Source organism: Canis lupus, chromosome 20 (genome assembly GCF_003254725.2).
Source record: "Canis lupus dingo isolate Sandy chromosome 20, ASM325472v2, whole genome shotgun sequence".
In the NCBI taxonomy this organism is placed as follows: Eukaryota; Metazoa; Chordata; class Mammalia; order Carnivora; family Canidae; genus Canis; species Canis lupus.
Genome location: NC_064262.1, coordinates 8,962,698 through 8,987,311, shown reverse-complemented (window position 1 = coordinate 8,987,311; position 24,614 = coordinate 8,962,698). Strand labels below are relative to the sequence as shown.

At 40.4% G+C, this 24,614-nt stretch overlaps 1 protein-coding gene and 1 long non-coding RNA gene across 6 annotated transcripts in view; one reads left to right on the top strand and one right to left on the bottom strand.

Moving 5' to 3' along the window:
* THUMPD3 (THUMP domain containing 3) overlaps positions 1 to 11,492 on the top strand; it is a 23,291-nt gene extending 11,799 nt beyond the window's left edge. For 4 of the 5 annotated variants that reach the window (XM_035702714.2, XM_049098639.1, XM_025450882.3 and 1 more), the window contains exons 5-10: positions 1,759 to 1,889; positions 4,725 to 4,794; positions 7,253 to 7,368; positions 10,216 to 10,326; positions 10,924 to 11,047; positions 11,227 to 11,492. In XM_035702714.2, coding sequence (XP_035558607.1) covers positions 1,759 to 1,889; positions 4,725 to 4,794; positions 7,253 to 7,368; positions 10,216 to 10,326; positions 10,924 to 11,047; positions 11,227 to 11,376 — 702 coding nt within the window. In that variant the 3' untranslated portion in view covers positions 11,377 to 11,492. The remainder of the gene's footprint in view (positions 1 to 1,758; positions 1,890 to 4,724; positions 4,795 to 7,252; positions 7,369 to 10,215; positions 10,327 to 10,923; positions 11,048 to 11,226) is intronic. The other variant, XM_025450877.3, reaches the window with a different exon arrangement.
* Positions 3,122 to 24,614, bottom strand: LOC125753210 (uncharacterized). The gene is made up of 2 exons (XR_007404432.1): positions 24,531 to 24,614; positions 3,122 to 3,892 (listed from the first exon to the last, which is right to left on the bottom strand). It is a non-coding gene; the product is annotated as an uncharacterized LOC125753210 (long non-coding RNA).

Genomic DNA, 24,614 nt, shown 5'->3' with positions numbered 1-24,614 from the left:
CTTTTGGGACACCTGAATCTGGGACAAGTCACTTATCCTCTCTGTACACTTTCCTTACATATCAACTCAGAAAAACAATTCCCCATTCCCCCCCCCCCTTTTTTTTTTGGACATTAATAGCTGTTATGAGAATGACTAGGCAACTAGAATAGTAATGTCCAAAAGTTAGGGGGGCTCAGAGCACAAATTCTGAAGCCATACTGCCTGGATTCAAATTCCAGCATCAGTGCTGTAGGACTTTGCAGGGGGAGTAAGGGGACCTCTTTGTGCCTCAATTTCCTTGTCTTTATTTATTTATTTTTAAATTGTATTTATTCATGAGGGACACAGAAAGGCAGAGACACAGGCAGAGGGAGAAGCAGGCTTCATGCGGGGAGCCCGACACGGGACTCGACCCCAGGTCTCCAGGATCACACCCTAGGCCGAAGCCGGCACTAAACCGCTGAGCCACCGGGGCCACCCAATTTCCTTATCTTTAAGAGGGAGACAGTAATACCTAGCTCACCTGAAGCTAGTGTAACATTGTGTCAACTGTACTTTAGCAAAACAATAAATTAAAAAGATACCTAGCTTGGAGGGTATGAACATGAAATGAGGTAATAAATGCAAAGTGTATAGAACAATGGCTTGCATATAGAAAGTGGTAGATAAGTGTCAGCTGTTGTTCCTGTTAAGATCATGTTACGTGGAAGACGAGCATGTTTGTTACTTGAAGAGCTTATTATTTCAACTGTGTTTTAGAAAAACCATAGGACGGGGACACCTGGGTGGCTCAGTGGTTGGGTTGCCTGCCTTCGGCGCAGGTTGTGATCCCGGGATCCGGGATCAAGTACTGCATCGGGCTCCCTGCATGGAGCCTGCTTCTCCCTCTGCCTATGTCTCTGCCTTCTCTCTGTGTCTCTCATGAATAAATAAATAAATCTTAAAAAAAAAAAAAAAAAAAGAAAAAAACCCATATGACAAAAAAGCATTTTGTAGGCATTATTAAGTGAGTCAAATTTAAAAACACATTAAGAAAATAATAGGTGATAAAGCAAATGTGACACATTGTCATCAGCTGGTTAATCTAAGTACAGGGTATATTTAGGAGTTCATTGTACAAGTGTTCTGGTAGTAGTTCTGTATGTTTGAAATCTTTTCAAAAAAGTTAAAATTTAAAAAAGTACATTAACCCATAAACGTACAAAATATGTTGATATTATAAAAGTTCAGGGGATAATCTGGTTAGAACTTAGAGTAAGTGAAAAGAATCAAACAGGTTTTAAAATTTAAAAGTATATTGGGCAGCCCAGATGGCTTAGCGGTTTAGTGCCACCTTTAGCCAGGGGCCTGATCCTGGAGACCTGGGATCGAGTCCCACGTCAGGCTCCCTGCATAGAGCCTGTTTCTCCCTCTGCCTGTGTCTCTGCCTTTCTCTCTCTCTGTGTGTTTATTCATGAGAGACACAATAAAGAGGCAGAGACACAGGCAGAGGGAGAAGAAGCAGGCTCCATGCAGGAAGCCCGATGTGGGACTCGATCCTGGGACTCTGGGATCATGCCCAAAGGCAGACAGATGCTCAACCGCTGAGCCACCCAGGCGTCCCTATTCTATCTTTTCTTTAAGATTTTATTTTAAAGCAATCTCTCCACCCAGCATGGGGCTTGAACTCACAACCCCAAGATTCAGAGTTGCATTCTCTATTGACTGAGCCAGCCAGCCAGGTGCCCCTATTTTATTCTCTCTTGTTCTTTTGTTTGTTTGTTTGTTTTTTAACAGGTTCTTTTGAACATCCATGATAAAGAAATTGTTGTGGGCATTGCATTGACAGAAGAGAGTCTCCACCGAAGAAATATTACACATTTTGGACCTACAACTCTTAGATCTACTCTTGCCTATGGGATGCTCAGGTAAGAGAATGGGTTGGCCATCCAGATTACAGTGACACCTTGAGGGGCACCTGGATGGCCCAGTTGGTTAAGCATCTGACTTCTGATTCAGGTCATGATCTCAGGGTCTAGGGATCGAGACCTACGTCAGGCTCCTTGCTCATTGGGAGTCTGCTTAAAGATTCTTCCTCCTCTGCTCCTCCCCTCCTCTGCTCTTGCATGTGCACGCACGCACATGTGCACCATGTGCACTCTCTTTCTGCCCCTCCTGCTTGTGTGCTTGCGCTCTCTGTCTCTGTCTCTCTCTCAAATAAATAAATCATGGGGTACCTGCATGGCTCAGTTGGTTAAGTGTCTGACTTCAGCTCAGGTCATGATCTCAGGTTGTGGGTTTAAACCCCACATCAGGCTCCCCATCAAGTGGGGAGTCTGCTTCTCTCTCTCCCTCTGCGCTCCTCCCCATGCTTGTGCTCTCTTTCTCCCTTTCTCTCTCTCTCAAATAAATCTTTTTTTTAAAAAAATTATATCTTTTTTAAAAAGTGACACTTTGGGGCAGCCCGGGTGGCTCAGCGGTTTAGCGCCGCCTTCAGCCCAGGGCCTGATCCTGGAGACCTGGGATCGAGTCCCACTTCGGGCTCCCTGCATGGAGCCTGCTTCTCCCTCTGCCTATGTCTCTGCCTCTCTCTCTCTCTCTCTCTCTCTCTCTCATGAATAAATAAATAAAATATTAAAAAAAAAATAGTGACACTTTGATTGAATTTTACTATTAAAACACTTGAATTTTTTGTGAAGTACTGTGTTAGAATTTAGTGGATAAACAACAGGGTAAAAAGCTAATGATCTGTTTTTCTCTTGTATCCAATGTTGATTCCTTGTAATCCTGAAAATAGACTTAACTACCATGTCTGTTATTTTGATTTTAAAATGAGAACAGTAGTTTTCATCTGCCTCTTGAATGGGGTTACCCCATTTCTGTTTACATAGGATATACTGTGTGCTATTAATTTTGCTGTTTCATTTCTGTGCTGTGAAGCAGATGAAAGTAGAGATTTTTATACTTTCAATATTTATTAATGTTTGTAATCTCTAAGCCCAGTGTGAGGCTCAAACTCTAAACCAGGAAATCAAGAGTCACATGGTCTACTGGCGAGCCAGCCAGGTGCCCTGAAAGCAGAGAATTTTTTTAAATGTGTATGGGGGAAGGAGCAAAAGATGGGTATAATGTGTAAATGAACACAGAGAGCTTTTACTCATAATTTTATTTTATTTTATTTATTTATTTATTAAAGATTTTATTTATTTATTCATGAAAAACACACACAGAGAGAGAGGCAGAGACACAGGCAGAGGGAGAAGCAAGCTCCATGCAGGGAGCCTGATATGGGACTTGATCCCGTGACTCCAGGATCATGCCCTACACCAAAGGCAGGTGCTAAACTGCTGAGCCACCCAGGGATTCCCTACTCATAATTTAAAAATCTATACTCACAGCATCTCAGGAACCATCTGGGATTTTCCACTTTTTCAAGGGCAAGACCTAGCTTGCTTGCTTGCTTGCTTTTTTTTTTTTTTTTTTTTTAATATTTTATTTATTCCATGAGAGACTGAGACAGGGAGGGAGGCAGAGACAGGCAGAGGGAGAAGTAGGCTCCCTGTAAGAAGCTCACTGTGGGACTCCATCCCAGAGCCCGAGGCAGACACTCAACGGCTGAGCCACCCAGGCATCCCAAGACCTGGCTTCCTTTCTCCTTTGCCCTTTTATTAAAGCATGCTTCTTTCCACCTCTAGGACAAGTTGTCTTCTCTAGGTTTCTGTTCTCCAGACTGTGAAATGGGTTTGATGTGAGACTTAAAGGATTGTTAATGAGTAGAAGCAGAAATATATGCTTAGTAACTGTTAGATACAATGTCTGGTGTATTCTGGTATTGATTAGTTGTTTATTAATTATATTTCCTTCTCTTCCAGTCTTTGCTTCCTCTTTCACCATATTCATCCATGGAGTCATAGTTCAGCATAATTGGAACCTATCAGTACAAAGACAATAATAGAATACTGGGCTCATTTTATAAAGGAACAGCTTCCAGTCTTTTTCATTCATTTAACAGACATTTATTTATTATCTATTGCCAGGCATTACGGTAGGAGCTAGGAACATGAGAGTTCTTTGGGTCCAACTATTAGAAACCAAAGTAAAGCTAGTTAAGATTAAAAAAAACAACAACAACCTGATTGCCTAGGAAGGGGGATTTATAGGAAAGATACTGAGAAATCTTGGTGAATCCACAGAAAAACTGAAAGGTTATTAAAAAGATTAAAGGATCTCCTTTAATAAGCTGCATGCATATAGCTTAAATCCATGGCTTAGCAAATACCCAGTGCTCAAAAGTAAAGCGGTTATCTTTGGTAAGGTTCTAACCTTTAAAATTAAATTCATAAGGAAAGGAATACTGAATGTTTAATTACCACTAAACTTATTATCAAAACTTATCGATAATGTTTTACTTGAAACACAGTTGAGATTTTTTTTCTTATTTGATACAGGTGTATATACAAAATAATACTATGTGTTTTCTAAAGACATACATACATATATATTAAAAGATCTGGAAGCTAAATTCCATCTGGAAGTGTGATTTTGGATAAGTCAAGAGGGTATTTTAGTTATGTGTAATTTTTTTTTAAGCTCTAGGATATAGTCAATGTTTAATTACAAATTTATTTTTTAAATGCATATTGACTGGTGTTCCTTTATGCTAGCATAATAGGTCCTTGATATTAAAGCTTCAGGAATAGTCAGTGTGAAATCCCTAGTTATTGATTGTAGTCTTTTCACATAGGCTGTTTTCTCTTCTGTAGGCTCTGTGCTCCTCAACCTACTGATATAATAGTTGATCCAATGTGTGGAACAGGAGCAATACCAATAGAGGTAATAACTTTTCTGTATCTTTTAGATAAGCAAGTGATATATCTAGGATATTCTAGAACTAATGGGCAAATTACACAGAATGAAATCACCAGGGTTGGGTCAGTGGACCCAAAAGTTTTCAAAGAATTGCACTAAGTTTATCAGAAAATAAAAATATTACAACTAGCTAAGGACTGGTAGATTATAAGTGATGGTTACTCAGTGGATTGCAGAGGAGGCTGAAAATTACAAACTAGTGAGTGAGTCCCTTTTCTATAAACAGTTGGTAGACTTGAACAGAAAATTTATTGAAGGCACGAGCATAAATTGGAGGAAGGTGTTGCATCTCTATAAAGTGAGATTATGCTTCTTAATCCACATAGGCTCTTGATAGGAATAAATATAGTTGTAAAATGGAGGAACCTATAATGTTTAGATTTTTCAAGAAGTCTAACATGGCTACACACAAATGCTCTTAAATAGTTTTTTAAATTATTGTGATACTAAGAGAACTCAACTGCTTAAAGCAAAGCAGGAAATTGAAAGGCATTTTCTAAGTGGGGAACATTTAACAGGAGAGTCTCCTTGAGTCAGTATTATCTAAACTTCTACAAATAATTAGGAAGAGGGTGCATCTCTTTAAAATGCTTAAGTTTATTTAAAAAAACTTACTTAAATTTATGAGACATAGTAATTTCTTATGTATAGTATATCTAAAGCCAGTGAGAATAAACTGCAAGAAGCTACACAGATTCTATGAGTGGGCAGAAACTGGACAGATGAACAGGCCCAAAGCAACCCACAAAGGGAAAAATAATCCAGACTGCAATTAGAAAATGAATATGTCCTCTGGAAGTTAAAATCCCAGAAGGAAATCTTGGTAGTCTAGATGACTACTGTTTTCTGGCTGTGTGAGCTAGAGAAATAGATTACTCTGACTAAAGAGCCACATACAAATAAAACTGTGTCAAGAATAATTCTGGGAACAAAGCAAAGTGTTCCTCTCTAGCATTATGCCATGATGTGCCTATGTCTGAAATAGAGAAAGTCACCACAGTCAAGAAATATGCAACAGAGCTAGAGTCCAGAAGGGACCCCCAACCAAATGATATGGAAAATGGTTGAGGCATTTCCAGTAAGAGTAGGCATGAGGATGTTAATATAGAAAAACCTAACTGATACATGATCAGAATGAATGAAGTTATGAAAGGAATGGACAGGATATGTATACAGAATTGTTTACCTAAGTATAAAATAGTGATCTAGAGTTCTCATTTTTTTTTTTATTTTTATTTATTTATTTATGATAGTCACAGAGAGAGAGAGAGAGAGGCAGAGACACAGGCAGAGGGAGAAGCAGGCTCCATGCACCGGAAGCCCGACGTGGGATTCGATCCCGGGCCTCCAGGATCGCGCCCTGGGCCAAAGGCAGGCGCCAAACCGCTGTGCCACCCAGGGATCCCTAGAGTTCTCATTTTAAAACTTGGAAGTACTACAAAATCCATCTCTTTCAGACCCTGAAAACTGAAGCAGATTTAGTTGAAAAGAGTGTTAGGGAATCAGATTTCATCAAATTCTGCATCATTCTCAAGTGTGTGGGCAAAGGAAAAGACAGTAGTGAAGCCTTGTGTTCATGGTATGGATGTATTTTTGTTTACAAAGGAAGAAGTATTTGTTCCTCATCCTGAAACAGAGTGCAGACCTTTCTCTGTTTTCATGTCAGAAACTTTCTGTGAACCTACGTAGAACATTGTTCAGCATAGGGTAGTGTGAACAATGTTCCACAAATGTTATATAACATTGGTATTTACGTTCTGTTGATATGTTTTTGACTTAATACTACAGAATCCTTTCAGGGATGATGTGGTGGTTATCATTCCAAGGCCTATGCAGTGGATGTTACATTTTGAAATTTTCAAGTACCTCAGTATATCAGATTATATAAAATCCTGTAATCACAAAAGGGCATAGGTTGGTCACATTAATTTGGTTAAGTTTTTCAAACCACAGTTTTATTTTAGGTCTATAATGCTTACTTTGTGCCAGACACTGCTGGCTGAAGGATTGAATAAAATATCAGACTTGTCCTTAGGGAGATTCTTTAAAAGGCAGACAGGTATAGCAATAATTAAAAACAAGTGCAGTGACAGAGTAAGTACAAAATGCTTTGGGTTGGGGAGGCAAATGAGAGACAGCTGGAGGGTTGGGGTTGATGTGAGAGAGGGTGCCATTTGAGCTAGGTCTTGAAAGATACATAGGAATTCAGCAAGTGAGAGAACAGGAGGGCTTCTCAAGCAGAGGGAATAGCAAAGTTCACAACATGCAGTTTTCTACTACTTTAGAAAAGCATTGGATTATTGCATTGGATTGTCCAGTTTATTGACAATCAATTGAAATGATTTTCCTTTTAATCATTTCAGTTTTTTGGGGGTGCAGTTTGTTACTTTGGTTTTAATATATATATACTATTGTCTTTTAGGGGGCTACTGAATGGTCTAACTGTTATCATATTGCTGGTGATAATAATCCGTTGGCTGTGAATAGAGCAGCAAATAACATCTCATCTTTATTGACCAAGAGCCAAATTAAAGAAGGGTAAAAACCTAATTTAAAAAGTTTTGTAGCATTTCTTAGATTTAATCATGTTTCCTATCAACTTTATGAATTAATACCCCCAGTGCATGGTGACATCATTATAACTAATATGAGCATACTGTGAGATTCCATTAAATTTAAAACCGTTTATTAAAAGTAACTTAGAAAAATATTTTATTTAACTATATTTTCCCCACCCAGTGCAATTAGTTTATTTCTGTCTTCCTTTTTTCTTTCATTTGTATTATCTTTTTTCCCAAATAGTGGAAGAATATTGCATTGATCCATTTTAGTTTTCCAAATTTTCAAACACTGAGTTTTTTCTATAGTCTTTTTAAAAATGACTGCATATTTGTGTAGAAATACTACAGTTATTTAGCCTTTCCTGTATTATTTGGCACTTTAAGGCAGTTTCAGGGCTGGAGGAAAGCCATCTGGCTGAAAGCCATCTCCACCTAAATGTCCTATAGGAAATCCTGACCAATGGCCTTCCAGTCTGTGTCACCATCTCTAATGACGGTCTCTGAAGGCTGTCAATTCCATCTTTGCTTAGCTTGGAGTACTAGTATTGTCTCATAGTGAACTGAGTTCCTCTCTGTACCTTCTAGAGTTTAGTCCCATTTGGATCCCTAAAGAATCTTAGCTCTGTGTCACATAATGCTTGACATCAGACATTTGAAGGGCTACCAAAACTCCCCCTCCTCCTATCCCACTCCAAATCCTTCTGCAAGCAATATTTCAGAGGCCTTCAGCTGGATCCTATCTGTGCACTGGAATTCCATTGGCCTCTGAGAAATGTTTTTGTCTTTTTTTTTTTTTTTTTTTTTTTAGTCTGAGCTATCTATTGTTATAGTATCTTAAGCCCTGGCCCACTGTTTCATGTTATGTTCCATGATGCCACCTGTGCCACCCTTTCACCATTCTTTCAGTTTCAGCTGTCTTTGGGAGAATTGGTTGAAATGTCCCTTGGTCTTCAGTTTCTTACCAGAGGCCTCATCATAAAATTGTTTCTGTGGTCTCCTCTGCTGGTGCCTTTTTCTTAGAAAGTGGCAGGAGTAGGCAGTGGTCAGCAGTTTTGTTCAATCATACAGATACTCCATATTCTGAATACATAACCAAAGAAAGTCATCATACTCTATAATTGGCCTTATCAAACCTAGAAACAGCTGCCTGAATAACCCTTAATTAAGGTGAGGTTTATATTTGTAACTAGAAATCAGTGGTTTTAGAAAGTATCTATCTCTTTGATGCAGATATTCCTGTTATTACTTAACACATGGGATGCCTCATACTGTTTTATGTCTGTATGTTGGTTATCCTCCTTTTGTGCTAAATTTTCCGCCTTTTTTGATTAAAATCAAAATTTAATTCATATATTGTTTATTCTGGGCTTTGATGCTCATGGCTTTTTTTTTTTAATTTTTATTTATTTATGATAGTCACACACAGAGAGAGAGAGAGGCAGAGACATAGGCAGAGGGAGAAGCAGGCTCCATTCACCGGGAGCCCAATGTGGGATTCGATCGCGGCTGGGTCAAAGGCAGGCGCCAAACCGCTGCGCCACCCAGGGATCCCTCATGGCTTGTTTTTTATTTCAATTTCCTATTGAGGTTTTTAAACTTGTTATTTAAATTTTAAGTTATATGCTATAAATGTTTTAATGATAAAAATTTTTTATACCTTTTATGCTAATAAGCACTCATTTTGAACATACCCTATAGATTTGTACAATTCTCTATTTTGGTTTCTTTTTACATCGTTGGTTATGTACTTGTCTATGTGATCTAGTTGTCTAGGGCAGTGCTTTCCGAAATTTAATGTGCATGTGAGTCACCTGGGGATCCTGTTAAATACAGATTCTGATTCAGTAGTTTTCATATGGGACCTGGAAGTTTGTGCTTGCTAGTAAGTGTATAGGTGATACCAATGCTGCTGGGCTGTGGTCCAACTTTGAATAGCAAGGGGTTTACATCATTTTTTGCATAGAAGTAGTTGAAAGGTTTTAATTCATTTTACATTTGTTTTATTGATGAATTTTCATGGTACATTTTGTTGTGTTTTTTTTTTTTAAGATTTTATTATTTATTCATAAGAGACACACAGAAACAGAGAGGCAGAGACACAGGCAGAGGGAGGAAAAGGCTCCATGCAGGGAGCCTGACGTGGGACTTGATCCCAGGTCTCCAGGCTCAGACCCTGAGCCGAAGGCAGCGCTAAACCACTGAGCCACCTGGGCTGCCCTACATATGTTTCTTTAGGTCTTGTTAGTAAGTGATCTACCATACTTTATTTTTATTATTTTTTTAAGATTTTATTTATTCATGAGAGACACAGAGAGAGAAGCAGGCTCCATGCCAGAAGCTTGATGTGGGACTCGATCCTGGGACTCCGGGATCATGCCCTGAGCCAAAGGCAGACGCTCAACCACTGAGCCACCCAGGCATCCCTCTATCATACTTTAGATATGTCACCTCATAATCTTTTTTCCCCATGTTCACTGATGCTTTACATTCTCAGTTATATGGTTTACTGTTTCATTACTATCGTCAGTCATCTTTTGCAGTTGTGTCAGTCTTGTTTACTCCTTAATCAGTTTTCTTAAGTTGTAGATGGAATCAGATATCTTTTGAAACCATTTTTTAAATTGTCACTAACAGATTTGGTCATTAGAAGTTTTATCATGTGACCTTAAGCTTTCTTCCTACATTTTGCTTTAAAAATTTTGGTTATTAAGTTAATGTTGTCATTGAGATTATTTTAGTAGCATTTTATATTTTATAGCAGTCTCTTCAGAAATGTTTTTAGATTTCATACTTCAGAATAAGCACCTTTCCTTTGTCCCCATAGCAAAGTGTCCTGGGGCTTGCCCATAGATGCTGTTCAGTGGGATATCTGCAATCTGCCATTGAGAACTGGCTCTGTGGACATTATTGTAACAGACATGCCATTTGGAAAAAGGTAGGACTTGGCTTTTAAAAAATGAATTTTATCTTCACCTGTTAAACATACCCATTTTGTCTTCTAAGAGCTTATTCTATCAGAAGCCTTCAAATCCTTTTAGTACTTAGAGCACTTTTTCACTTCAGAATTATAAATAGTATGATGGAGTCACCAATTTTGTTTTTAGTGTAGAAATTAACTATATTTTGATCTTGGCCATCACACCTTAGTCCACTTCCTGGCCCATTGTTGAATTACAGGATACTTCACAAAGATTGAGGAAAACGGTACTAATTTTCAGGAAAAATGTTTTCTCATTGGTTTGGTTTACATAATCTGTTTATTACAGTCATTAAGAGGACAATTTATGAAACTATTACAGTTGTCAAAGTTCTGTAGTCAGTTCATCTCTTTCATATTTCTAAGCAGTTTACTAATATATCAGATTACTCATTTTATTGGCACATTACAGCAAAGCCATGGCTTCTAAAGGGCAATTGTTTTGTAGATTTCAGGATTTTCTTATTGTAATGAGGATGAGTTCTTAATAGTTTCTCATTTCGTATAGTCCTAGATGTTTATCTACTGTTTGATTCACTGGATCTTCTTTTATAGGATGGGCTCCAAAAAGAGAAACTGGAACCTTTATCCAGCTTGCCTACGGGAGATGAGCCGTGTCTGTAGACCAGGGACAGGCCGAGCTGCACTACTTACTCAGGACAAGAAATGCTTTGCCAAGGTGCTGTAAATTACCCCAAAAACTCACCCTGTCACAACTTTAGGATCTTTTAATTTAAACTTAGGGATACTGAGTATGATTTGTTTTCTGTTCCCCCATAGTTTCTTACTGGCAAATAGATTGCTGGTTGGTCTACAGATTACCTGCTACTTACTTCTTTCCTTTTTATGTATACACAGGCATTATCTGGAATGGGACATGTTTGGCGGAAGGTACATACTGTCTGGGTGAATATAGGGGGTCTTCATGCAGCAGTTTATCTTCTGAAACGTACACCTCAAGCTTTTATTCATCCTTCAGAACAAGATGGGGAAAGAACTCCTTGGTGATGCAAATAATGAAGACGGTTAATGGTATCTGTACCTCCCAACACAGGGAATGTCAGCATGATGAACTTGGTTTAAGAGAAAAATAGTGTTAATAAAATTGCAGCTTGCAGTTTAAATTGGTCTAAAGCTCTTCACCTTTGTTAGCAAAAGGGGTGAATGGAATTTAAAGTCTTAGGCAGAGCTTTGGAACTCTTTTTGACAGACTGGCCAGGTAATTACTACTTAAAATTTTTTCAAGATCCTAAGACTACTAAAATGCTCTGGGATTTGGGTTTTGAGTATTTATTTTCAGGCTTCATGGCAATTCCTGTTTTCCATTGTGGGAGATAGAAAGCTACCCTGGCCTAAAGGAAAGGAAGAAAACAGCCAGAACATTTGGGGCCATATTGCATTGCCTATGCAGTTTTGCTCTTTAGTTTTTCATGTTGGCTTTACATCACCCTTTAAAAACAAATGAAACATTCCATTTTATGAATAGTGTTTGCCCCATAACAAGATGAAATCTTAGGGATCCCTGGGTGGCGCAGCGGTTTGGCGCCTGCCTTTGCCCCAGGGCGTGATCCTGGAGACCCAGGATCGAATCCCACATCGGGCTCCCGGTGCATGGAGCCTGCTTCTCCCTCTGCCTGTGTCTCTGCCTCTCTCTCTCTCTGTATCTGTCATAAATAAATAAAAAAAAAAAAAAAAAAAAAAAGATGAAATCTTAAAAAAAATAAATAAATAAGATGAAATCTTACCAGACCAATTGGAGAGTTTACTATCTGCCCTAAAAATCAAAATATGCATGCTATTAAAATTAATATATAAAACTAAAATAGAGAACTAAGATTGATCAAAGGAATTGGCACATACTTTACTGTTAGCAGTGTGGTACATTTCTGTTTGTTTTTAAAGATTTTATTTATTCATGAGAGACACAGAGAGGCAGAGACACAGGCAGAGGGAGAAGCAGTCTCCATGCAGGGACATGGGACTGGATCCTCGGTCTCCAGGATTAGGCCCTGGGCTGAAGGCAGCACTAAACTGCTGAGCCACCCGGGCTGCCCACATTTCTGTTTGTAAAGAACAAATACACTGGTAGGTTAAGTATCAGACCAATAAGCCAAACTTGAGTACACAAAAGTGGTGTTCCTTTCCCTTTTTTAAAGATTTTATTTATTCATGAGAGACACAGAGAGAGAGAAGCAGGCTCCACGCAGGGAGCCCGACATGGGACTCAAGGACCATGCCCTAGGCCGAAGGCAGGTGCCAAACCACTGAGCCACTCAGGGATCCCCTGGTGTTCCTTTTCAAAGTCCAACATAAACTTGTCAAAAGTATTTGTTGTTTCTTAAAAGGAATAGAGAACATACTGATGTGTCTTTGAATTAAAAACTTTATAAGGAGTGCCTGGGTGGCTCAGGTCATGATCTCCAGGTTCTTGGATGGGGGCCCCACATTGGGCTCCCTCCCTCCCCTGCTCAGAAGAGTCTGTTTCTTCTACTTCCCCACTCACACTCTCAAATAGTTTTTAAGAAAAAGCAAACTAAATGAGAATTCTTCTATTTTCTCTTGGACCTATATTTGTAGTTAGCTGTTTTTCCAGCTGCTTAAAGTCCTTTCTGAGGTGGTGGAAAATAAAATGAATATTAGTAAGTCCTTGTAAAAATGGTACTTCCCTGGGACATAGTAGTTGAGGTACATGTGGAAGTCTTTATTCAGTTTCAGGCTATATTCAGCTTAGATTTACAGTGTCGTGTTAGTAATATATTAGTACTACTCAATACCTTCTTAGATATCTCACATTTAGACTAAAAGGACATAGCATTTCTTTCCTTTGAAAGAAGAGAGTTCATATTAGCAGCATAGCCAATAGTCCTAGTTTGGTTTCTCTCTGATCTACTACCCCACACTTCAGCATGAATTAGAGGGAAGACACTTACAAGGGTTTTATATTCTAGACTGGAGTTTTTACCATCAGAACACATAGTTTCACTATTTTGGGTTCACCATAAAATAATCCTTCACCTCTTAATCATTTAAACTTCTCTGTTGGGTCAGTAATCTGCAGAAGTGGTAAGGAAAAGGACCATGTCTGTTTTCACCACTGTTTATCAAATGCCTGGCATAGTATCTGCCAAAGTGGACATTTAATATTTGCTAAATAATTGTTATTTTTGCATGTTGGTTTAGTTTTTAAGTATCCCAAATTTGTGCTTGACCCATCATAAGCTTTAGTCCTATTAAATAGCAATGTAAAAACATGACCAGATTGGTTTTAGGATGATGCAAATATGTTAGTGAGCACTCAGCAAGCTTGCTATCATCCTCCCTACTATTATGTTTTGTAATCTGGGGACAGGAACAGGAAATGGGCTGAGGACTCTGAAGAGCAGGGATTGAGCTATACGTGATGCAGTCACCAACTAGTTATGTGACCTTGAATTGGGCCTCCTGTACCACGGGAATGCAAAAGAAGGGGAAGGTAATCTTTATAATCTGAGCACAAAATGGCCAAATTACCTGCCAGACATTCTATTATTGTAAGAGTCAATATACTTTAGAAGGGAAAAAAATTAACAAAGATTTTATAAATTTAATGAAAGTAAGATGGTTATCTCCCAAAGACTGACCATGTGCTAGAGCTAGAAAGGGAAACATTTGTTCTAAAATTTATTTTAGGGACGCCTGGGTGGCTCAGCAGTTGGGCTTCTGCCTTTGGCTCGGGGCATGATCCCAGAGTCCCGGGATGGAGTCCCACATCAGGCTCCCTGCTTGGAGCCTGCTTCTCCCTCTGCCTGTGTCTCTGCCTCTCTCTGTGTATCTCATGAATAAATAAAACCTTTAAAAAAATTTCTTCTAAAATAGTTTAAACTTTCAGGAAACTGCCAGAACTGTAGATTGTGGTATATCAATGTCAGATACTGCTCAGGTCTCCACTGCATGGACCAAAACTTGAAAAGTATTTTAAAAGGTCCATAAAATACGAGTACAGCAAAGCTATAAGCGTTTAATGTTAGTGAGCTAGCCATAGAAAAAGACACACCCCCCCCCCCACCACCAAAAGACATCCTCAGTCTAAGCTTAGCCTTTCCAAGAAGTTTAGGTGAAATATTATGTGGGAATCTCGGGGATATGGTCAAAGTTTGAAAATTCTGTGAGAAATACCAAAGAAGTTTGAAAATTTTCTGAGAAAAACTAAATTATTGTACCTTGGTATTTTTTAAGTTCAGGAGAAGCACCACACACAGGTCTTTCCTATACCAAATTTTAAGAATATGCATAATGTGAAAACTATAATGTTTAAAAAACAACAACAACACTTTAGTTATTTGGGAGAGAGCACGAGTCGGGAGGAAGGGGAAGCAGGCTCCCCACTGGGCATGAAGTCCCAACACAGGACCTGATCCCAGGACTCTGGGATGGTGACCCAAGCTGAAGGTAGACATTTTAACTCACTGAGCCATCCAGGTGCCCCCAAACTATCATTGTTTATAGAAGCCTACTATTGTGTCACCCTTATACTCTTGCTAATCAGTTGTGAGATTAATAGCTATTCAGTGATACTTTGTGATAAAAGCATTTTCATTAGAAAGAATGGTATTTTAATGTTTTTTAAAAGATTTTATTACCCTCGTAGGTCTCACCTCAAACACGAACATACATTTCTCCACTAAAATCTGCTTCCTGTCCTAGCACGCCCATTTTCCCAGTCCTCCAAGCTTAATAAATACCGGGAGTCATTTAAACTCCATCCAGTTATTCAACAGGCATTTACAGTCCTACTATGTACACTGCATTAGAGCCGCTGTTTCTTACTCTCTGGCTTTGGGACCCCTTCATGTTCTTAAAATTAAGATAAATAGTTTTACCATGTTAGAAATTAAACAACAAATTTAAAACAGTAATTTATTAACATATTTATATTTTCATGGAACTTTATTTTCAATAGAGTAATATTTTCATTTTGCAATTCATTTCTCTTAAATGTCTGACTTAATAGAAAGCAGCTGGATTTTTATCTTCTATATTCAATTGGCTAAGATGTTACTTATTTGCAATTTTTGTCATTTCATGTATTGGTTATTTGGAAAATACCAGTTCATCAAGTTCTCCCAAATGCTGGCCCAGTTCATTATACGATATGTACAAATCATATTAATATCACCACCTAGCTCATTAAAGAAAAAATAAGCCCCTTTAAGTATTAGGAAGATGTGAAGTTCCTGATAGTGGATACAAGTTTTCCCAAAATTCTAATTTTTTTTCTTGAAGATCTTATTTATCTATTTACACATAAGTATGAGCAGGGGGAAGGGGGAAGAGGAGGGGAAGAAGCGGGCTCTATTTTCACTTCAGAGTTTGAGTTTTATTAACAACTGCTATCAATTATTTACCTCAAAAGATACACTTTTTTTATATTTGAAAAAATGTCTGCCAGATACCCAACTCTGACAGTCATTTAGGTAAAAGTGCTCTGAAAAGAAAATACCTAATTCAGCCTGCAACTCAACTGCATGAATTGAGACAACCACTATAATTTAACATGTAGCTGAAATACTTTATGCAAACTTTCTATTTCATCACTCATACTAAAGTTACATACTGAAGTCCAGATTCCATAAAATGATTTTACTATTTTCAAAAGACATTAAAAAAAAAAAGATTTCATTAATTAAAATAGCGCAGAGGAGTGCAGAGGTGGGGCGGGCAGTATGTCTCAAACCTGTGACCCTGAGCCAAAACCAAGAGTCAGACACTTAACCAACTGAGCCACCCAGGTGCCCCTCACCTCACCCTACAAATGCATAGCAGTAAAGAATAACTACTACACTTTGATGCCACTGCCTTGATTAATACCAAGATGCCAGCAGTTTTATCAGCTTTTGGTTTTTCACCATTAGTGAAAACACCAAGATAAATCAGGGGATTTTATAAAATTACTCAAAGGATGCCTGGCTGGCTCAGTTGGTAGAGCACGGGACTCTTATTAATCTCAGGTTTGTGAGTTTGAGCCCCACATTGGGTGTAGAGATGACTTTTTATTTTTATTTATTTTTAATTTTTATTTATTTATGATAGAGAGAGAGAGAGAGAGGCAGAGACATAGGCAGAGGGAGAAGCAGACTCCATGCAAGAGCCCAATGTGAGACTCAAACCCGGGTCTCCAGGATCACACCCTGGGCCGAAGGCGGCACTAAACCGCTGAGCCACCCAGGCATCCCAAGGTTTAAGTTTTAAATATACTTCTACAGATCTTAACAGACTTCACGTCTGCACACAAATGCTTAATAGGACAATGTACTGTTAAATGGCACTGCTATGATTTTTTGGTAAAATTTCTTATTGTGGAGCTTTTTAAAAAGACTTATTTGGGAGAGGGAAACAGCATGAGTCAGGAGGAGCAGAGGTAGGGGGACAAGGAGAGCATTTCAAGCAGACTCCCCATTGAGCAGGGAGCTCCATGTGGGGCTTGACCCACGACCCTAAGGTCATGACAGGAGCTGAAATCAACAATCAGATGCTCAATAGACTGGACTAAGCCACCCAGGCACTCCAACTGTATAATGTTTCTCCAACAATGTCATATAATAACTTGTCTTTAAGATACTACAGTAGCTTTTTCTTTTTCTTCTATTTTCTTTGGAGTTGATTCGTTCTATGAGAGAAGTTTGTTGTATATTGGTTTAATCTTTTTAGCATTTTTAAGCAGTGGCTATAGGTTGAACAAATAGTCTTATAATTTTTTTAAAGCCAATGATTCATCCATTCTTTTTAAAAAATGTCTTATTTTTAAGTAATCTCTATACCCACCATGGGGCTCAAAACTTCCATCAAGAGTCACATGTTTTACTAAGCCAGCCGTGATCCACTCTTTAGAAAAATATAAATTGGCTTATTTTAGAATAGTTATTCAATTATAAAAAAAAGTTGTACTTACATTTAAAACACTGCACCAAGACACAGAACATACTTATGTTTATGCTTAGGCTCCCAGAAAACTACAGGATTTCAAAATAACAATCGCACAATATTGCTGGGATTATACAGAAGGTATAACCAAAAAACTAATTTTTACACATGTAAATATTCACACCCTAAACATACTGCTTAGGGAAATTCTAGATAATTCAATATACAGCACTATTTGATTAGTATCAGTAACGTTATCATGCATCATGTAGCCCCTGCACACTTGTGAGAATAAAATGAAAAGGTAAATAACATAATCCTAGTATTACTTTTACCCCTGAAAACCTCCCTTGTGCTTAGGCAACAGACACAGCCATAAATAAGCACTGCACTGCCCTCAAGAAGCAACCTTTAGGTTTTTTTATTTTTATTTTTAGAGACTTTATGTATGTATTCATGAGAGACACAGAGAGAGAGAGGCAGAAACCCAGGCAGAGGGAGAAGCAGGCTCCATGCAGGGAGCCCAACGAGGGACTCGATCCCAGGTCTCCAGGATCACACCCTGGGCTGAAGGCAGTGCTAAACTACTGAGCCACCAGAGCTGCCCTAGGTTTTTTAAAAGTAGGGAAAATCTCCAATTACACAATTACTAATTTGTCATTGTCAGAAGTGTTAGAACAACATTCAAGCCAGGGACCTAATGCAGTGGAGCTGAGGGCATCAAGAAAGGCTTCCTTGAGAAGTTTGTGCTGAGACAGTTCTCAGTGACTGCAATTAGTTATCGAGTCCTTTAACTTTTTTCCCATTGGGATTGCCATTGCTCTATACCAAACCACATTACCTCATGTCTGACTACTACTGTAAAAGGACCTTCAAATTTCTCCATCCCTGGAACCCATCCAGTATCCTGCAGTCAGATTAATGTCCTGAAAGACCGGTTCCATTTAAAAAGAAAGACTTTCCATTGGAGAAAGCAGTACCATATGCTGGTAAGGAATACTGACTAAGCAAGCCTGACCAGAGTTTTAATCCTAGGTCCTTAATTTGTTGGTGTGTCTACAGAAAATTTTTTCAATTTCATGGAGTTTCAGCTTCCTTCTCTGAAAGATGGGGTTTTATGAATTAGGACAACACTCAATACACTGGCAATGAGTTTGGCACTCTATGGGATACATAGCTGGCACTGATTATTATTAGTTCATTTCTTCTAACCCAGTTGTTTCCATTAGCCTTTGCCTATAGCATGCAATAGAATTATGCTGTCATTATCTATATTAAAAAAAAAGTCTGGGAAGAGATTTTTAACCAAAAATCAGTAGAAAGAAGAAAGGCTCTGAAGAGTATTAACTGATTTGACCAGAATCCATAAACTAGATGTGGGGTTCGTTAGCTGGTAAATAATCAGTTCTATAAATATGATCTGAAAATGTGTTCGTGCTGTCAGAAGGAAGATACATCTTAAACATGCTAAAAACAAAATACAAAATTAAACAGGCTAAGTACCAGGAAAACTGGTAAAAATCAGTGATGACTAAACACTTGAGGCATAAAGCTGGAAACAGGATTATTAACTGTAATCAGGACTTTGACTATAATGAGAGGCAGAAATAAATTTCTCTAATCACCAAGAAGGTATATACCATACCAGGAATAATCCATCAGGTTCAACCGTGGTTTGGATAAAATAAACCTAAGTGTTTAATTCCATCTAGTAACAGTTCTCAATTCAGTTTCTTACCCAGTCCATTAAGAATGGGGAGTCATGGATAAGAAATAATGTCTTTCAGGGCAGCCCGGGTGGCTCAGCGGTTTAGCGACGCTTTCGGCCCAGGGCCCAGGGCGTGATCCTGGAGACCTGGGATGGAGTCCCACATGGGGCTCCCTGCATGGAGCCTGCTTCTCTCTCTGCCTCTCTCTCCCTCTCCCTCCCTCCCCCTCTCCCTCTCTCTCTCTCATCTCTATGTATTCTCATGAATAAATAAATAAAATCTTTAAAAAAAATCTACTTAAAAAAAAAGAAGAAAATAAAGAAATAATGTCTTCTGGGGATCCCTGGGTGGCGCAGCGGTTTGGCACCTGCCTTTGGCCCAGGGCGCGATCCTGGAGACCCGGGATCGAATCCCATGTCGGGCTCCCGGTGCATGGAGCCTGCTTCTCCCTATGCCTGTGTCTCTGCCCCTCTCTCTCTCTGTGTGACTATCATAAATAAATAAAAATTAAAAAAAATAAAAAAAAAAGAAATAATGTCTTCTGGAGAAGTAAGTCCTCCACTATAAAGTAGTATGCCACCAGATTAACAAAATCAAGAATTCTCAGCCCTCCGAGTAAAGTTACTGGATTCCTACACATATTACTAACAAAGTGCTCTAGAATTAAGATTGGCCTAAAAGAGTAGTCTTACCCTTGTGATGCTGATACCTATCATATTCTGGATTAACAGTTGCAAAGCATAATTATACCAAACCTCCTCTTTGCTTAAAAAAATATATGGCAGAGGGGTGCCTAGGAGGCTTAAGCAGATAAGCAACCAACTTTTGGCTTCAATTTAGGTCATGATCTCAGGGTCCTGAGATCAATCCTCATGCTGGGCTCTGCACTCAGTGGGGGGAATCTGCTAGAGATTCTCTCTCCCTCTCCCTAAAAATAAATAAAATCTTAAAGAAAAAAAAAAACTATATAGCAAAAACATGTTCAAATTTTGCAAATCTAAAAAAATTCAAAAACCTCCAACTTTCTCATGTAAGTGTTCAATATACTTTTTTTTTAATATTTTATTTATTTATTCATGAGAGAGAGAGAGAGAGAGAGGCAGAGACACAGGCAGAGGGAGAAGCAGGCTCCATGCACCGGGAGCCAGACGTGGGATTCGATCCCGGGTCTCCAGGATCGCGCCCTGGGCCAAAGGCAGGCGCCAAACTGCTGAGCCACTCAGGGATCCCTCAATATACTTTTATCCTAGAAATATAAGAAACAAAATGGCTCTACTTCAACAAGAGATAGGTAGCTGGTTTATCAAAAAATAAATAAAGCCCAAGGAAGTGAAGCACAGGAAGAGGAATGGTTCATACAGGAAACCCAAGGAAGAGCTCCACAGTGGACAAATGCATTTAGAGACCATGATGCATCATCAGTCTCCTTTATAAATAGAATGAGGAGACTTGGGTTAAGTATGAGCCTAAAATTTCTCCATAAAAGGAGCCTGTGTCAGTGTTTTGTGGACTTAGCTTTTATTTGAAAACCAATTTCATGTATAAATTAATAAAACCAACATTAATTGGAGTACCCAGCTGTGTTTAGGCACTGGGGAATCAAAAATCAGTCCCTGACACATGCATTTAGTGGGGAAAAAAGACAACAAAGGCAATACTGTTATTCAAAGAAATGGAGTATTTTAACATTCCTTTTACAAGAAAAAGAATCTGACCTGCAAGCTTCCAAAACTATTAAATATTACCACTCTTCATCTCTCAACTTGTTTTTCGAAAGGAAAAAATAAACTTGAGGAAAAAAAAATTACGAAGTAGAAAGTGCACAAAGTACTAGAAAGAGGTTTCTCTCTGAGGTTGTAATCATTTTTGCCAGATATATAAATGTACCATAGCAGGGTGGCTGTTATTTGTAGTGTGGTTCCTGGGCTCCCAACATAAGCAAGTAAGGAACATGATACAGAATTCCAGTGCTTCCCACCCGTTTTAGGTGAATTCAGAATCTCTGGCTGTGAGACTGGAAATCTGCATTAAATAACAAGCCAACTATCTGTGTGCACTGAGTTTTAAGACTCCTATCCTAAGGGTTCATATTCTGAGAAATTTAAAGTAAAAAAACCTGGTCTTTTAAAAACACACCTGAAATTTACAACATGCTAGATTAGCAGATAAATAAAAATATTTTGGTGTCAGGATAGGTCTATTAACTTATCAGGTTGAAACTAACTTTGTGATGGTTTCCTAACAAAATAGGACACTTAAGGCCTGGCCTCCTCTGATGAAGTTCCTCCAAAAATGAGAACTTATAGGACTGAAATTTAGAGCTGGTTTCATTAATATCAAATATGGCCCTATTCCTAACTAAATTTCTGTCACCATTACGGTTTAATGAGATCCCAATTTCCTAAAATTCATTATCCATTCTTTTTTGAAATCCAAATTAGTTAACCCTTGCTTTTTCAACATACTGTTGTCTAAGGCAAGTTTCACTTTAGTAATGGCTTGTTCAATTTAGTTTTCAGCTAAGTACAGCTTTAGTACAGATACAGGTCAAACAAGTAGGGAAAAAAATTAAATGGGCCAACTTTTGTTTTCCTACTGCTCATTATGAAGAAAAAATTATCAACGTTCATATTAAGTGTTCAGCAACCCACCAACAAAAGTTTGTGGCTATAGCTACAATGTACACAGTGGCAATTTAAATTATATCAAGTTGAAAATTCAGTTCTTTAGCCACAGTAGCCACATTTCCAGTGCTTAATAGTAATATATGGTTGGTGGCTACCATACAGGTTGGCAAAAATGCAGAACATCTCCATCACAGCAGAACATTCTATTGGACAGTGCTAACCTAAATCACTAAAAAACTACCTGAGAGACCAATAACCTATCAAACCTTATAGAGACATCCACATGTCACTCACTCCATTTTACATATCAAGGAATATACTAGGAGCTTAGTGGTACAAGACTTAACAAGAACCTGTGCCCTCAAGAAGTTCAGAATAGTTAAAATAATTTAAATGAGCAATGACAACAACCTGAGAAATGCTGATTCGACCTGCTATCATTTCAGGAGAAAGCACTGCAAACCTTTCTTTAGGGGTGTCTGGCTTATAGGAAGATAGATCACAGAAGACAAGATCATAGGGGAGATGGTATCTGAATCTTAACCGTCTTGAAGAGTAAGGAGCAGCCCGGGTGCCATTCCAGAAGGAACCAGCCTACAGAGATGGGACAATGGCACTATGATTTGGGTAAACAAACAATTCAGTATGATTCCAGCTGTGTAAGGTTTGAAGTCGATGTAGAAAATTGTAGCAAATGAAAAAGCTGTCAAGAAATAGGAGGTTAGCTCTTTGAGGCGCCTTGTGTATCACCTTCCCGTTGATGGAATTCATCCTGTAAGTAGTAGGAGCTAATGTAAGAGGTTCCATCAGTCACTTTCAACTCTGTATGTTAGGACAGTTGTCACAGCAACACGTTAGATGGCTCAGAAGAGGATTCCAGAGGCAGAGACACCAGTGTGGAGGCTATCAGCATTACATCAATCAAGCCCAGTTACTAACTGATGAGAACAGAAATAAAAAGATAGATTGAGAGGTATTCAAAGGAGATAAAAGGGAGAGGTTACTGAACCTCATATCTAATTCTCATTAAGGCAACAGTCAAGGTCAACCGGACTCTGAAGAGAAAGGGATCAACAGGTAGAATCCTAGCTGAGGAAAAAGATCAAGTGTAAAACAAGGTAAACATTCAAGGAGGAAAAAAATGCATTACTGGGTAAGAGGCCTCACTTCAAACTGGGTAGCCTTAATTGGCAGTAGAACTGATCTGTCTGGTTTGATGACTCACCGGGCTGCCAAAAACAGGAGAGGAGAAAGCCAATGCTATATCTGGGGACTGAAAGAGCAAGTAAAAGAAATGCAAAATGGATTCAAAGTAGGAGTACGAGTTGCTACGATCCCTAACCCTAGGGATGCAACGGAAAGGGCCTAAAATTTTAAGATTAGTATCTAATTTAAAATGCTACACTTTGGTGGTGTAAACAACGTTCTCAAACGACGTGAGTAAAAAACTCAGATGACCATGCCCTTAACCTCCTTTTATCCACAGGAAAAGCACTACAAAAACGATCTTAAGTAGTAATAACACGCAGCCTTGCTGCATAAAATCAGCCCGAGATGAATGCCTGGACTCCCATTTCCCTCCTCCACCCCTATTATAATTATTTTGTGACACAAACTCAAGCAGGGTGAAGAGAGAAATCTCACACCTGCTCAATCCCCTGCAGGACAACGCCCAGACACCAGGTAAAGCCTGGGCACAGAGAGTCCCGCCCACAATCGAGAAGGAGCAACTCGACATGGAGGCGATGACGAGATCGCGGGGGAGGGAGGGATTCTTCTAGGCCCAGGGCGGTCCTTAGGAGACAGGAGGCAGCCGAGAACTCCCATAAAGGTATTGCGGCACTCCCCTCCCCCTACCGAGAAGGGTGCGGCCTTCTCTCCGCCTCCTCCACTGCAGATCCCTCAGGATTGCAGCTCGCGCCGATTTTCAGAGACCACGCACCTCCCTCCCACAAACCAGCAGGACCGACCCCCGCTCCTCCCCCCACCCCCGCGAGTCCGCGAGCGGATCCAGCTCGTCTCGTCCTTCAGGCGGCGGACGCCCGGGGCGGAGCCGCGGTCGCCGCCACCCAGAAGCCTCGGCCCAGCAGCCCGCCTCCGCCTCCGCCTCCGCCTCCAGCGCGCGCTTCCTGCCACGTTGCGCAGGGGCGCGGGGCCAGACACTGCGGCGCGGGGCCTCGGGAAGGACCGTACCAACGACCGCCTCCCCGCCCCCCCGCCCCCCCTGCTGACCCGCTCAGTGGTTTCGCTCAATTGGGACCCGAGCCAATGGCAAGGGGCCGTTCCCCGGCTTCAGCAGCCAATCAGGTGCCGAAGCCACACGGGCGGCGGGTAACCCTACTCCCCGCGAGGAAGGGGCGGGGGGCGGGCGGCGGGACGCCGGCTCGGGAGGCACTTTCACTGACCCCCCCCGCCCCCCGGCCCCGGCCCCGGCCCCCGCCCCCGCCCCCCGCGGGAGGTCGGCCGCGCCCGCTCCTCCAGCTCTCTCCCCACCCCGTCTACCTACCCATCCCACCCAGGGAGCAATGCGAGAGTCCCCAGGCGGCTGCGCACTCCCGAGGCCGTAACTGACAGGCGCTTTACTCCAACCAAAACACGCCATTTGTGTTTTCACACACGGCGGGAGGAGAAGCGGCCAATCAGTGACGAGAGGTGAGCCGGAAGCGCTCCTCCTTCTGCAGGAGCAATGGCCCCGTCCGGATTCAAGCCTTTTCCGCTCTCCTCCCTCCCCCTCCGGTTGCCGCAGGGCGGGCCACGGTCCTGCCTACTTCTGGCCAACCTCTTTCCCTTCCAGCCTAACAAACGTTACACCCCCGACTTCCCGCGGGGAAAGGCGACCCGCGTCTCTCGGTCGGACCGCCTCAGCCACCCGTCTCCCCGCCCGTCCACCGGACCCCCCCCTCCCACCAGAGTCCCGCTCCCCTACCTAGCCGAGGCTCTCTGAGGAGCCGGAGCCCCAGAGCACAGCCTCTTCTCTAGGAGGCCCCGGCGGCTTCCGCTGATTGGCGGC